Below are 15464 nucleotides of genomic sequence, written 5' to 3'. Positions count from 1 at the left end.
ATATATATATATATATATATAAACAGCCAACTGTATCCTGTGATGCTCATGTTTCTAGTTAGTAAAAAATAGGGAGAAATGATAAAAATCGGAATTTAATTTTGCAAAACATATACATTTTTCAAAATTCTGATATTAAATTTCAGTATTTTTTTTTTTAATTTCGAAAACCTATCAAAATTATTCCTATTTAATTGCGGGGCTCTATATTCAGACTTTATTTTTACGAACAGTTTACCGTTACAGAATTTTACGTAAAATAGGGTAATGTCAGTTGGTGCCTTATTTTTAATTCAGCTATATAATATTTTTGTAATACTTCAATATTTTATGTGAGAAAAAAATTGTTTTCGACTTATTTAAGACATTTGCTATTTAAATTAAATATTCTCAAATTCAGAGGAATTGCACAACTTTACGCGAATAAAGATAAAAGTAATTTTTCTTATTCTAATGTCTGACTTCTTAATTAATACAAAGGGATGTTAATTACTACATGCGCACATCTATAATTGCGCCTTACAAGTGTTGTTATTTTATATCTAAATTAGAATCTAGGAAAAATCATCAGTGGTTCTTGTCCTTTTCCTGCAAGAAGAGATATAAAAAAGAAATTCACGCCTGAAAAAAGTTGTCTTTAATGTTTCTTTGTACTCGATCGAATATTGCTAATGGTTTTGCATCAGAATATAGGTCAACCTAAATCCAGGAAATTCTTCTGTAATGCATCACTATCTCTTTTTTGCTATACCTAATAATTTATTTGCCAAACTAGCAAGTTAGAAATTATTATAAGAGAACTTTATTTACTCAAGAAACGCCCCTCAAGAATGAATCACTTCTGAGTGATAATGCATTTAGTCTCTCTTCAATGTGATATGCTTTTAGCGGTAAAGTTCTTAACCCCTTTTTAGTGCAAAATATCTATGTGCGTATACATAATGTTGATTTTTATTTATCTGCCTTAAAAAGATCTTCACTTTCGATCAATAATTTATTATCAATAAACATTCTAGGCCATTCTTTCAAGATATAAATTTCTCATTAGCTCTTTCATAATTACCTAATTAAAAATAAAAAGTCTGATGAACATTTGGTCCTTGAACTAATTGATTTAGATCTGCGAGTCTAAAAACATTTCCCATTACGCCGTTCATAATATTTGATTAATACAATCTTTAGCAAAATGTTTAAATCAGAAGAAGGATTCTAAGAGAAAATAATCTTTATTTGTGGAAATATACTGAATAAAAAAAAATTAATTCTGATTTAAATAATGCGATTTACTGCCATCGTAAACTATAACAAAATTGTTAATTAGTAAAAGTAAACATTTTGTAAAAGATATCTGTAAATCTTAATTGAAGACAATGATTTTTTTTTTTTATGACAAAGATTGTTACTTGATTTTAATCTGGTTTTAGCTGCACATCTTACTTTATTTAGACAAGGTTTTTGACCAGTTTTGCTCGAATCGGTTAAATTTTCTTCATCACAGTGTGTTAGAAGCTACTAAATCAAATAAAGTATAATATTTGCAAAGACATAATTTCATAATATACGTTATTTATTTAAAAAAATAAAATCATCCGAGCTTGAACCAAAAATGTCCACTGATTTAAAGAATTTCAAAATTTAAGGAAGTTTTACTTCATATTTTAATAAAAAAATTAATATGCTACGAAAGGATTTATTTTAATCACACATTTTTTATTTAAATATGTTTTTGTTAATAAGTTATTATTTCAAACAATATCAGCATGAGCGCAGAGCACTTTTGGGAAGAGGCCAATTTGATGAAAATTATCAGCAAAATAATTATTTCTCCTGCATATAAGTTTACTTTTAATGAAATTCAGACCAAAATCGACCTCATGGAAATAAAAATCAACTTGATATAATATTAAGTAGTCCAAATCTACTGATAAACTCAAACTGAATCATTAATGATAAAAACAAAGAATGATAACTTTTGAACCAAAAAAACATTTGAATTAGGCTAATTAATTTTTTAATTCGACAAATTCATTTTGTAGTTCAATTGTAACTACTTCATTTGATAATCGAATTTACTGTAAATTAGTCATTTTACTATTACACTGTCAATTTTATACTAAATTTAACCACTTAGGACAATTTGAACTTTTACTTTTCTACTCATTTAGATTTCGAGAGTACGGCACTCAAAAGTAGGTTACGAATCTGTGTGATTTCACTGATTAAAATATATAGCACAGACAATTTGTAATTTTTTATGAAATTTTTGACAAATTATCTCGTATAGTCCGCAGCGGGACTGCGGGTGAATTTAATTTAATTAAAAGGTGCTTGAATATAGGATTTTCTGGTTAATTATAGTTACATCGCTTAAAATGAGTTTCATTCCGGAAATTCAGTTTTGGTCAGTAAGTACTTGAATAAAATAAAAAAATCGGCAGGCATGTAGCTAAACTACACATTTAAAGTATTTTTGAAGTAATTGTTCTAGATTTTCTATAGATTTTATCAAACATTATAAAGGTTGGATACATTTTAAAATTGACTAATCCTTAAAATTAACTTTTTCGCATATTCGAAATTTCAATTTTTTTTTAACACGAAAATGATGTGCTTGAAGTTCTGAACGTTCAAATGAACGATATTTTTAACCGAAGACTTCGTAAGCCAGATAAAGTTCTCAAATGTTTGTTCATTTATATGGGAAATAATTTATTATTGAAGCAGAATTATAATAAATATTTTAAATTGCAGTTGGAACAATACTTATGTGTGAAATATAAATGGTAAAAAATATTTCGTTCATTTGAACGTTCAGAACTTCATTATTTTTTTATAAAAAAAGCTCAAGAGAAGGATGGAAAAAAGCACATTATTCTTATTTCTAATAGGGATGAAAACTTTCTTCTAGGATTTAAAAACAGTCCCCTAAAGATTTATTACAAGAAAAAAAATTCTTTAGAAATTCGTTGAAATCTACTAAAAATAATTCTTATCCTGGATACCTTTTTAAACTCTTACGAAATTCTTGAAAAATCCTTCAAATTGTGAAATCACGTTAAATTCCTTGGAATATTTTCAAAAAATCTAAACTCTTAATATAATTTAAAATCACTTAAAAATGATTAAAAAATTTTTGAAATATTTAAAACACATCATTTTTTTTTTAATTTTTGATATGCGAATATGGGCTTCAGACTCACTTTAGATTTCAAAAATAATGTAAATAGTGTTGCAAATTTTTAAGAATGTCGAGATTGTGTCATAAAACTTTCCAAGTATTAAAAAATAACTTTAATGTTTATATAAAGTGTTATTCTTTCGTGAATAATTTATTAACATTCGTATTTATTTATCGCAGGCTTCACAGTCTTTCACCTTATCTCATTTTTCCACTTAAATTACAACTGAATTAATAAAACCCAATAAGACAATCCAACTACTATTCTTGCTTGAAAGCTAATTATTTTCTGTTAAAGATTGTACTATTAAATTTTTGGTTAAGAATTCTTTTGTTTTTTTGTCAAAAAATGTATTGTTTGGTTCAAAATTAAAATTTTGTTAATAAGTCATACTTGTTTAGTTGAAACTTCAACAATTTGATTGAAATTTATTTCGTTTCTTGACTAAAAATTTGATTTTTATTGAAAATGCAATTATTTTCTGGAACATTGATATTTTTGTTTTCAAAATTCATCCCTTTCGCTAGAAATTTCACATTTCTTGATTAAAAAATAATCTGTTTCGATTGACAATTAAATTATATTAAAAATATAACTTTTGTATAGAAAGTTCCTAAATTTGGCTCGAAAATGTATGTATTTTCTTGAAAAACCGTTTTTGTTGAATAAATCCAACTTTTTTTATATTTAATTAAAAAGTCAATTTTTAGGTTGAAAATTCAACTGCTTGGATGAAAGTTTTTTTGTTTGTTAAAAAGTTTTTTTTTTGTTTGAAAAGTTTGTTGTTTGTTTTACTGAAACTTATATCGTTTTGCTGAAGATTCAACTAATCGTTTGTAAATAAACTTTATTGTTATTGAATCACATTTTCGGGTTGAAAATTATATTGTTTTTTTTAATCTTACTTTTTACTTGAAAATACAACAATTTGATATAAAATTAAACTGCTTGGGGATAATTCATTTTTTTATAATGAAATTTAATTCACCTTAGTAAAAATTTATATTCTCCATTTTCCGACAAAAATGATCTTTTGTGGTTTAAAAATTCAATTATTTAGTTAAGAAATGTTATAAACGAAAAAGTAAAAATTAACCAAATAAAATTTGGGCTAATATCACATCCACTTTTTAAACTATGTAATTGAACATTGATTTATTTTATTAAAAATCGTATTTTTGCCTATAAAATTAATCTTCTTGGTTGAAAATAAAACTATGTGATTAAAATTTACGATTTTTTTTTTAAATTCTATTTTTCTGATAGAAAATTAATCGTCTTGCTTTTAATTTCAACTATTTAGTTAAAAATGCATGTACTTTTTTTAAATGAATCTTTTTGGCTGAACATTCAACTGTAGCAAAATAATGACAATGCTTTAAAAAAGTGCCAAATTGTATCAATAGTGTGGTGAGTCCAAGGCCTGCAAATATTTTATTTTATAGCCAACCTAGCAAAGAAGTTTGAGAATACTTTTAAAGAAAAAGTCAAACAAAAAGTTTCATTAGCGAGCAATTTGAGGAAATAGTAGCTTAAGTCTCATTTTGTTCAAAATAGTAGCAAAATAGTTGAATCGTTAAAAAAAAGGTGTCAATAGTGTCATGAGTCCGAGGCTTGAACATTGTGACACTAAACTAGATAGAATCTTCTCTAAATGATTTGACTCTTCGATCAAGCTGGTGGGCCGATCTCCTGAGTGAAAAATTGTTCATTCATTTTTAGAGAGTAATGAGGAGAGATTTTGGAACTTTCACTCATGACTATGATTATAAGGCAGGCGGGCAGGCGATGAGTGTAAATTGTGAACGAGGAAAAGCAAGCACCTTGCATCACAATCCCGGTATACACGCGGCCGTCACCTAGTTGCCGTAAGCCTCCTCTCTTTTCGTTCGTATCGGTGTTCCACCTCTCTCTCAGTGCACCCGCCGCCCCCGCCTCTTGCCTCCTGCTACTCTCGTCATTGGCTCACTCTCTGCTCCACGGCATCGCGGGACAAGTTCCACGGCAACGCGGGACAAGCGCAGACAAACTTCGTCGTCACGAGAACAACCTAGCAACGAGAACGACAACGAGCGTGACGCACTTTTTCATCCTCATCATCATCGTCGCTCACTCACTCGCTCGCTTTCCACCAACAATTTATTTATTCACTTATCAACTTGAACTTTATTTCCTCAGCAAACTTGACTGACCATTTATATCCATCGTCAGAGATGCCCAACAACAACACTGCACACACTCTACTTTATGTTTCACTGACAATCAATTCAACTCGAGAAAACCTCAAGCAAACAACTGACATTCACTGACACATGGAAGCAGCACTAGTTTTGAGGGGGCATGAAGGACCAAAAGTAGAGGTAAATCCGATTTTCAGTTGGGATGACGGCGTTCAGGTCGATTCGATTTCCGGAGCAACGTGGCCCTCACCGCGGTTCGCGGTTCGAGTGTTGCTTGATACTTACATCATGGTTGGTCCGACTTGTATGCGGGACCTGTACCCGCGTGTAATATAGGTCAGTGGGCCAGGGCGATCATGGCAACGCGGACATGCGCGCCGCCGTGGTGGCCCACCGAGGTTTGCGAACCGACAACCAGAGACTTTCCTCCACCGTCCACCACACACCTTTCCCAACTGACTACACCTACATACTGACTAGTGAATAGCTTGCATGCTGCCTACTTGCTCTACCGCTCTACCCGTCTACCATTCTACCACTCTCCCAGCAAACAGAATGGCCTATCGGATCTCGACAGTCATCACAGGTGCACGGACTCATGTGCGAGTGCGCTTCACTGCGTGATATGCTACTTTGTCCTATGCTATACTATCATGTGCTATACTGTTCTATGCTATACCATTCTATGCTATCTTATGCTCAAACCTCACAACCCAAAAATGCTCTTAAAACAGGAGAAATACCGCTGCGAAGTACTACGGATGCGTTCACTGCGGGTGTATTTATTTGTGCTCATTTCACGAGTGTATTTTTCTTCCTCGTAGACTTTTCTCTACAAAAAAAAGAAAGAAAAAAGTGGATACTTTAAATATTTTCCAAGCTTATGTTTCTGTCTTACCGAAAATCTTTTCAGATAATCAAAAAGTCCGTTAAAAAGTCAACCCATAGGTTCTGTGACAGTGAACAATTTTTCAAATTTAATATTCTAAATTAAAACAAAAGTTTTCTTCATAGAAATAATGTAACTTTTATACAAAAATTTAAGTTGTAATTGATTCACAAGCGGAAAAATTATATATAGTTTATATACAGTGTGAAGTGTTACGTATAACATTAACTTGTTTACGACTTGAAGGCACGAATAAATATATGAAATACATTACTGTTTTGTGTTCCCAATATTAAATCGGTATTGATAGATTATAAGAGGTCATGGAATATTTTCTGTAGAAAATTAATCTTCTGTGTTAAGAATTCAATTGCTTTGTAGAGCTCATATTTTTATTTAAAATACAACTGTTGATACTTCCGCCAAAAACAATTTTAATTTTAAATAAAAACAATTGAATTTGAATAAAAAAGAATTGTCAACCAAATATTTGAATCCTTAACCAAAAAACAGATTAATTTACAAGCGAAAGATGAAATTTCAAAGAAAAGGACTAATTTTCTATTCTACAGGACGATTTCTCAACAAAATAGTTAAATTTTCGACCAAAGAGATGACTTTTCAACCAAAAAAACATTCATTTGATATCAAACAAGATTAATTTTCTACTAAAAGAGATGAATTTGAGCTAAGAAGTCTAATAATGCTTTAGTACACGGAGAAAAATGGATGTTCAAACGTAACATCTAGATGTTCATCCTTAACATATTTTATGTTTAACTATAGGACAACAATCTAGATGTTCAAAGTTAGCATCTGTAGATCTTAAAAAGTCAGATGGTACTCTCTAAGATCCAAAATGTTCAGCTGAAATATGCGAGATATTACATGTATGGTTATGTCAAATAACGCCTGTAAATATTTGAGGAGTCCATACTTATTTATGGTCATTTTAGGAATTGATTGATAACTTATTTGTGAATTTTAAACCAAAATTTAATGTTCGTAGACGAAGGAAAACGGATAAAGGGTACGCAATGTCGATTAGATGATACATTCAGTCAAATTGAGGTTATGTTCAATATTTTAAATTTAAAATAATTAGCGGGGTAAGTAATCAAAGAACGAATGATCTGTAATCTGAATTTAAAATGATGTCTATTTTAAGTTACTTAAATACAAATTTTATTATAAATTCATTAACATTTTGTCAAATGTGTTAAGTCAATAATCCTGCAACTTAAAATCATTGTTCCCTCCTTTGGACAGAAAAAAATCGTGGACCAATTTTATGTAAAGATAGTTAATTTTGATTATTTGGAAATGTTCAAAAATTGTAATAATCCATAATTGTAATATTGAAAATATATAGTGGTCAAATATAGTCGTGAAATTCCAATGCGCTATGCGCATGCGCTCAAACGGTTTGAACATCTACATTTAAACATCCATTTTTCTCCGTGTAAACAGTTGACTTTTAAACCAGAAAAGTTGAATTTTCAACCAAGAAAGATGATTTCCCAGACAAATTTGTTTTTAGAAAGGAGTTAATCTTTCAACCAAAACTTGAATTTTCAAACAAATAGTTAAATTTAAACTAAACAATGTAAATTTTCAACCAAGAATGTAATGATAAAATTTTTAACAAAATAGTTGAATTTGGAAAAAAAAAATTAAATTTTGAACCAATCATTAGAGTTTTTAAGCAACAGAGATGAATTCTGAACCAAAATTATTCGCATTTAGGCGAAAAACAGAAAAAGGGAAAATTTCTTAAAGATTTGAAAAGATTTCAGTTATTTAGATCATCTCTGTTTATATAAAATGACTGAAGAACTAGGTAAACAACTGGGTAAACAGCATTTTTTCGAAAATGGGTACATTCCATAAAAAATTCGTGAAAAAAATCAAATACATATGTTGTGTAAAAAGATTTTTTCGAATTCTCATATATGAACACAGTAATAAAAGAAAAATGCTTATTTGAATTTTGGTTAAAATGTTAGTGTAGTATTTTAGCTTAATAATAATTTGCTTTCTGCCCTTCAAGATCGACATTTCTCGAAATTATTGTTAAATTGAAAAAAATTGTCTCCTTTTTCTAGTCGTTTTACCGAAAATTGTCTTATCTGAACGTGATACTGTAACACTAAAGTTATATTTTTTCGGAACATAATCATTTGTTTGTTTTAAGCATTTGTTATTATTATGAAGCTTACTAACTTTTTTTTAACAAAACTTTTTTACCTTTATTCACAAACTCACGATCTAGCGAGTAAGTTTTTATTTTCTATTTAAAATGGACTTTAAATTTTGTATCACAATCTGCAGCCGAGTGTGTTCCAATTTGTGATTAATTTGTTTAATTTTTTTAAATTCTATGTGGAAACTTTGTTACAAGTAGGAAAGCCATTTCTATAAGAAAATGCAAAATAAATCAAATGAATTCCAACATCAATCACAGAAAATAAGAATTTTCGTCTGTTATTTGGACAAATTTTGTGCTTTTTATACATTATTGCAATTGTTGTAATGTAGAAATGTGCAATCATTTTGAGAAATTTTGAATAACAACGAAAAAACTAACAATTTAGTGTTTTTCAGGGTCGAAAATTGTGATTTATATTCTTAACGGAATCTAATGGGAAGAAAAATAAAAAAAAACGTTATCCCGAATTTCGAGACCAGACACTTCGTTTAATATTCAAAAAAATTATGAACTTCCTCTAAACACTCGGTTGTCGGATTTCCTTTCACCAATTACTTATCTTTGATGTCAGAAACATCAGAAAAAGTTTCATATCGAAAGACCGCATTTTATCCATCCACCCACTCACTCACTCTGAAATGTACACTGAGAGACCTAAGTTTTCAACATTTCATAACTGCGCTTGAATTTTTCATATACTGCGTTTCAGTTTTGAAATTAATGTGACTCAGAGAGAAATTTTTATATCGAAAATCGTGACACTGCGAAAAAAAGCTGTCCAAACCTTACTTGACTGACTAAAACAATATAAGATAATGAAAAGAGTCCAGGTAATTTCTCGGTTTGCGAAAATATTTTCCGGACAAAGAAATTAGAAAGTTCGAAGTTCAAACTGTGAAGGCTAAAGATCTTTTCTCTTGAATGAATACATTTTCAAACCAAAGCATTTTTTTATACAGTTGAATTATCAACCTGTAAGGATACATTTTCAACCAAAATATAATTTAAAGATAAGAAAGTTCATGTTAAATATAGATAAAAATAATTAAATAAAAAATTTCAACCAAACAGTTGCGTTTACAATAAAAACAGAAGAATTTTTAACATAAAAGTTTAATTTTTAAGCAAATAGTTCAATTTTCTACCAAAAACGATGACCTGTTAACAAAATAATTGAATTTTTAACCACAGAGAAAAAATTCCAACATCTATAGACGAATTTTCAACTAAATTCTCGAGTTTTCAAACAAAAACAATTAAAACTCGACCACAAAATAAAAAATAAATTTTTAACCAAACAGTTGAACTTTCAGTTAAAAGAGACGAACTTTCAACAAACTAATTGAATTCTTAATGAAATAGTTGTATTTTCATGCCAAAAAGACGAATTTTCAACCAAATAATTGAATTTGCAACCAATAAGGATGATTTTTTTAGTAAAATAGATGAATTCTTACCAAAATAATTAAATTTTCATGAAAATAACCCAAAAGAATCAACTTTTAACCAATATTAGTTGAATTTTTTCATTCAGTTCTATTATTTTAATACAAATTTAAGCGAAAAAAAAAACAAGAAAAAGCGGAATTTTCTTGGAAACAGGAATTCTTTTAAAAAGGGGGGGGAAAGAGGGGAATACTTGAATGTATGTACAGTTTGCAACTAAAATTTAAAATATTGGCTTTTCTTACTCGATAAATATTTCTACAGATATTTTTTGTCAATGAGGACGTTTTATTATCGGCAGTCGTTGGAATTAAAACTAACCACATTTTATGAACGTTTTTTTTTGTTTAAAATTTAAAAAAATTCCCAGTTTACGTGAAAATTCCCGGCCTTGAAAACTGCCTCGTTTTTGATTGAAAGAAATTTCTTTGGTTTAAATAAATGATTTTTTGTTGCAATTAAAATTTTCCTTTTTAATTTACAAAGAATTTCTTCGTTTTGAAGTTGATTTTAGCTAAATGAACAAAATTATCTTAAATAAGAAACAGTTTCTGTAATTTAACACAATTATTTCTCTGATTGATAGTTTAACGCGACGTCTTAAGTAATTTTAATCTTATTCTAAATTACGATATCTAAATAGATAAAATTTATCAAATAAATTATGCACAAGAAAAATGTGTAAAACCACAAGGTGCTATCTAATGACGCATTTCCAGATTAACATTATGCAAATAAAAAAACATGACAATCTGCCTAAAATTCACGACTCTCAACGTCATCTTATTTATAAGGTATTTAAACGTAACCAATTTTCAGCACGTGTTGAAATCGCCCCATTTGTCCCAATTTCCATTAGGGCATTGGTCAGAATCTCATTACAACTTGACTTGTAAGTTCTAGTCAGAACCCTTTAAGGAAATTATCACTATTTTTTATTATTTATGACTAAAACAACTATGTGTGTCAAGTTAGGCCCTAATCTTGTATTTTATAAAGGCTTTAGTTGGATCCAGATTAACATAAAAGTACCGAAAAGTCATAGTCAGAAACTGGTCGGACCTCAGTCAGCATATACCCAGATGAACTTTCTGAAGATAGCGCTGAATTATGTATAATGTTATAGCAAACTAAAATTTATTCTCATTTTAAGCACCCGAGTGTTTAGCATTTATAAATATGTGTTTTTAATGAAAATAATACCACCGGAATCTTTATCAAAGAAAGTTAAAAAAAAGTTTTGTTAAGTTCTATTTATTATGTATGCTACTATTTGAACCCGAATTTTTAAAAATCTAGTTTTACCTAGTTGAAACGCCAAATAATTATAATTGCTACAACATTATACATAATTCAGCGCTATCTTGCGCTGAATTATGTATAATGTTATAGCAAACTAAAATTTATTCTCATTTTAAGCATCCGAGTTTTTAGCATTTATAAATACGTGTTTTTAATGAAAATAATACCACCGGAATCTTTATCAAAGAAAGTTAAAAAAAAGTTTTGTTAAGTTCTATTTATTATGTATGCTACTATTTGAACCCGAATTTAAAAAAATCTAGTTTTACCTAGTTGAAACGCCAAACGATCACGATTCTTGGTAAAAACTAGTTCGAACTAGTCAAAACGAGAGTAAAAAAGTCATTTGTAAAAATCTGAAAATTTTTCTAATTCCATCTTATTTCGTGTTTTAACTGAAAATATTGGTTAAAACTAGATTCAACCAATTGTGATTTTGAAAGGAATTGTTTTATCTGTAGTATTCATTGTGGTTCAAGATGTTTCCAATGACTCTTCTGTCACCAGTCGCTATCAAGTATTTTTTTAAAGGGCGAGCTGGAAAAGTGGTTTGAGCTGTGACCAATCATTCTTCTGTGACTCGTCACTGACAAGTATTTTTTCAAAGGGAGAGCTGGAAAAAAGGTTTCGAGAAGTGACCAATCACTCTTATGTGACCATTCACTGCAAACGCAGTATTTCAGGTTTTCACCGAATAGTTCAGGTAAAACTAGTCCTTTTAAAAACAAAATTGGTGAATCTAGTTATAAATAGTATTTCCAGTTAAAATACAAAATCGGATGAAATTAAAAATTTCGTTTAAACTATTTAAAACTAGTATTGACAAATTCTCCAAGTATTTTCGCATTTTAACTAATTAAAACTACTTTCAACTTGTTTTGGGTATAAACGGTGACATACAAATCCAAATAGGGTGTGTGAATATAACCCAACAATTTTAAGTAAATTATTTTTCATCTCTCACAATAACGCTATTTTGTTTAAATAAAGCCAGTGGAATATAATGAAAATGATCAATTGTCATAGTAGAGTGCAAATGCTCAATAGTCAGAACGTATGTGATTCTATTATATTCAAAAAACGATTGTTAATCCAAAAAAATAAATAAATATCTGAAATTATTTAACCATAATTGAGGCTGTGGGTGCAAAAAGGAGATATAGAATGATTTTGCTGGAGTGGGGAGGCCTCTGAACACTTGAAAACAAAGTCTCGAATTTTAACTTTTAAGATAAGATAAGTTGTACACGGTAAAAAAAATTGAGCTGTGACAGGGATATTATTCCCCATTACAGCTAAACATTTAGCTGAAAACGAACGATAAAATTAAGAAAGATCCCTGGATCAGCGAAAATGAATATCCTTGACCATTTTCCATATACCAGGGATATCGTCTAGTGAAACCCCTAATAAGTATAGCTATAATAGGGATATTAAGAATAGGTGTCTGAAGGAATTATCGGAAGAGCGCCGATGCATTGTGGGAGCAGCGAAATTAAGTGGCGACGGTCTAAGCGGAATCAGTGACAGTTCAGATTTACTTTGGACAATTAAACGCTTTTTGCAACTTTAAATGTGCGCGAATGTTAATATTAAATTGAGTTTATGATGCGGTAATAATAATTTACAATTGTTTTGATTGTTTGCGATAACTATATTGAAATATCAAGAAACGCGATAAAAACAAACTTGACCTCCAAATGCATTATACGGTTTTCAGGGAAATTCATTTTCGCGATACCAGACCAAAGATTGGCTACTGTAAGTTAAAATATTTCTATAACAACTAAATTTTCTTTCTGATCTAAAGATAATAAAATTACACATAATCTGTCGAAAATAATAAACTCTCCAACTTAGCAATTTTATTCAAATTACTGATTTACGAGAACAGTTTACATAAAGTAACTAAATGTTTAACTCTTCTAACTAAACGTTTTACCTAATCTAAGCGGACACTTGCTTTGAGTTTAATAAATTCTCGATTCACTCGTTCGCATCAAGGATTTTTTTCCGTGTAGCTTTTTTATTGTTCGAATTATTTACGAAAAACGGTTTTTTTCTCTGATTAAAATATTTTGAATTTTTTCACTTCAACTCGCGACGAAATGGGAAGTTTTTAATATTTTGTGATCAAAATTATCAGAAATATACATTATTATGTTCTGCGACGGATGAATTTAGCGAAAGTTCAAAATGTTAATTAAAAAAATTGTTAATAATTTTTTTCCGAGACGTTGCATAATTCGTGCACAAACAACTTCCAAAGTTTCGGGAGTAGAGCGAATTTTGAGCAAGCGAAAACTGTCAGTGCGAAAGTTGTTCAGGAAGGTTCAAGGAAGTTTTTTTGGAAAGTTTTAGCTCAATTGGAATAGTACTTAACAAACTGTTGATGTTTTAATTTTATGGAGCAATGGATCTTCTCCCGCGTAAACAGTAATGCAAGATGATGAATTTTAAATGTGGATGAATTTCATTTTTGCATTAAATTAAGTAAGTCACTTAATTTCTACCAGAAATGGAACTTAAGTGCAGTGTCTCCTACCTGATATACGAGTAATATGATGATTAACTGACAGGTGTGTTAAGTTTAGGATGATTTTCATTCGCGCGCTCTGAAATTCAATTTGTGCTGGCAGAAAAGCGTGCGCGAAATGCGATGCGCAAACACTTAGACGGATTTCGGCATTTTTAGAAGAGGTGCCAAGAGAGCAGCTGAGAGTAGCCAATATGGTATCGATAACGCTGGCTGGATAGTATCGATCTACACTGAGCTCATGGTATAGTCGTTTGGTCAACGTTGCCTATTTTGATATATGCACTTAGATCTATAACGGATTATGATTATGAATAGAATAATCGTTTATAGTGATAAAAGAAGATATAAAAAAGGATGGAAGATTTACGTTCTGTACCTAGTATTTCAACAATCAGCTGGCTTAAATTAACCTACAAGTTTAATTTCATACGCACGCGTTGACGGGAAGTCAACAATCTTTCTGCCTTAAATTAACCTATAAAGTACATTTTACGCACATAAAGCAGTTGATGTTCAAAAAAGCACGTTACTTAAAGTCATGTTACAATCATCAGTTGACTTTCAACTCGCGAATGATCCTTTCTTATATTTTGTATTCCTTGTGATCTTGTATTACTGTGTAGACTACGGCCCAGCCGGCAATCCGCTACTCCAGCGTTAGGTATAAGTGTGTTTCACATCCAGGCGAGTTTTTGTAATTAAAAACACAGTAAATATAAAAATCATAGTTTAATAAGTTTAAAAAGTGGTATAAAAAAATAAAAATAAAAATGTATAAATTGATATTTTGTTGCTAAAGATAATAATTACGTTACAACTCTCCGTATTAAAAAATAATTAAACAAATTGTTCCAAGAAATAATGTATTCCAATTTATAAAATTCAAGTTTCCTTGTTTCTCCAAACGAATTTTATTTCACCAAAATTTTTCTAATGTAAAAGACAACAATTTAGTTTGTTCACGGAAAATATAAATTTTGAAAATACTATTTAGATTTCTACAAATTTTGGTGTTTTGAAGCGTTTTTTAAAAGAATTTATAACAATATTTTATAATACGCACTGTTTTATTTTATTTTTTTCAATTTTGTAAACAGCGCTTTCAAAAAAAGTTGCACCAAAATAGATTCTTTAGCAAATAATTACTTTCCTCCATGATTCACATTTTTCCATACACAATAATAATGTATCTATTTAATAATATCATCATTCTCATTACTGTTATTCTTAGAAATATATTCTAATTTTTTTTCAAGATATTTTTGGATAAAGTTCCGAATAGGTGAACGTGACGATTTCCTTCACACTGCGTATACTTATGTACTTTGACGCGCTGATTACGAAAATGATAGTCAGAATTGGCGACTAGGCGATTTTCATGGTGAAATCGCGGAAAAACCATAAAAAATGTGTTTTTTTTTGCGTTTATCACGGCCAATATGCAAAATCTCGCAAAATTCTTCCAATAAAAGTGGTAGATCTTACAGAAATACACATTTTTACACAGTCTTATACGTGTAATTGAACCCGTTTCCTAAGTTCTTTCTGGTTCCAGCCACAGGGGTGCCTACCCGCCCCCCACGACGCGTGGGAAAAGGGACAGGGGTGTGACCTTACATTATTTCTGTGACCAGTCACAGGGGTGCCTTGCCGGCCCCACGAAGCGTGGGAAAAGGGGCAGGGGTGTGACCTTACACTATTTTTGTGACCAGTCACAGGG

The 15464-nt window shown here is 30.1% G+C and overlaps 1 protein-coding gene across 8 annotated transcripts in view; it reads right to left on the bottom strand.

The window, feature by feature from the left end:
- LOC117179349 (nuclear receptor coactivator 3-like) overlaps positions 1–15464 on the bottom strand; it is a 316751-nt gene that overhangs the window by 131072 nt on the left and 170215 nt on the right. The window contains exon 1 of one of the 8 annotated variants that reach the window (XM_033371036.1): positions 5645–5834. The exons of the other annotated variants lie outside the window; for them this stretch is intronic. Within the exon in view, the coding sequence (XP_033226927.1) occupies positions 5645–5649 (5 nt within the window). The 5' untranslated portion in view covers positions 5650–5834. Of the gene's footprint in view, positions 1–5644; positions 5835–15464 lie in introns of those variants that run through there. 8 annotated transcript variants of the gene reach the window in all.

The sequence above is a fragment of the Belonocnema kinseyi genome, chromosome 9 (assembly GCF_010883055.1).
Source record: "Belonocnema kinseyi isolate 2016_QV_RU_SX_M_011 chromosome 9, B_treatae_v1, whole genome shotgun sequence".
NCBI classification, from domain to species: Eukaryota; Metazoa; Arthropoda; class Insecta; order Hymenoptera; family Cynipidae; genus Belonocnema; species Belonocnema kinseyi.
This window is presented reverse-complemented; position numbering and strand designations above follow the sequence as displayed.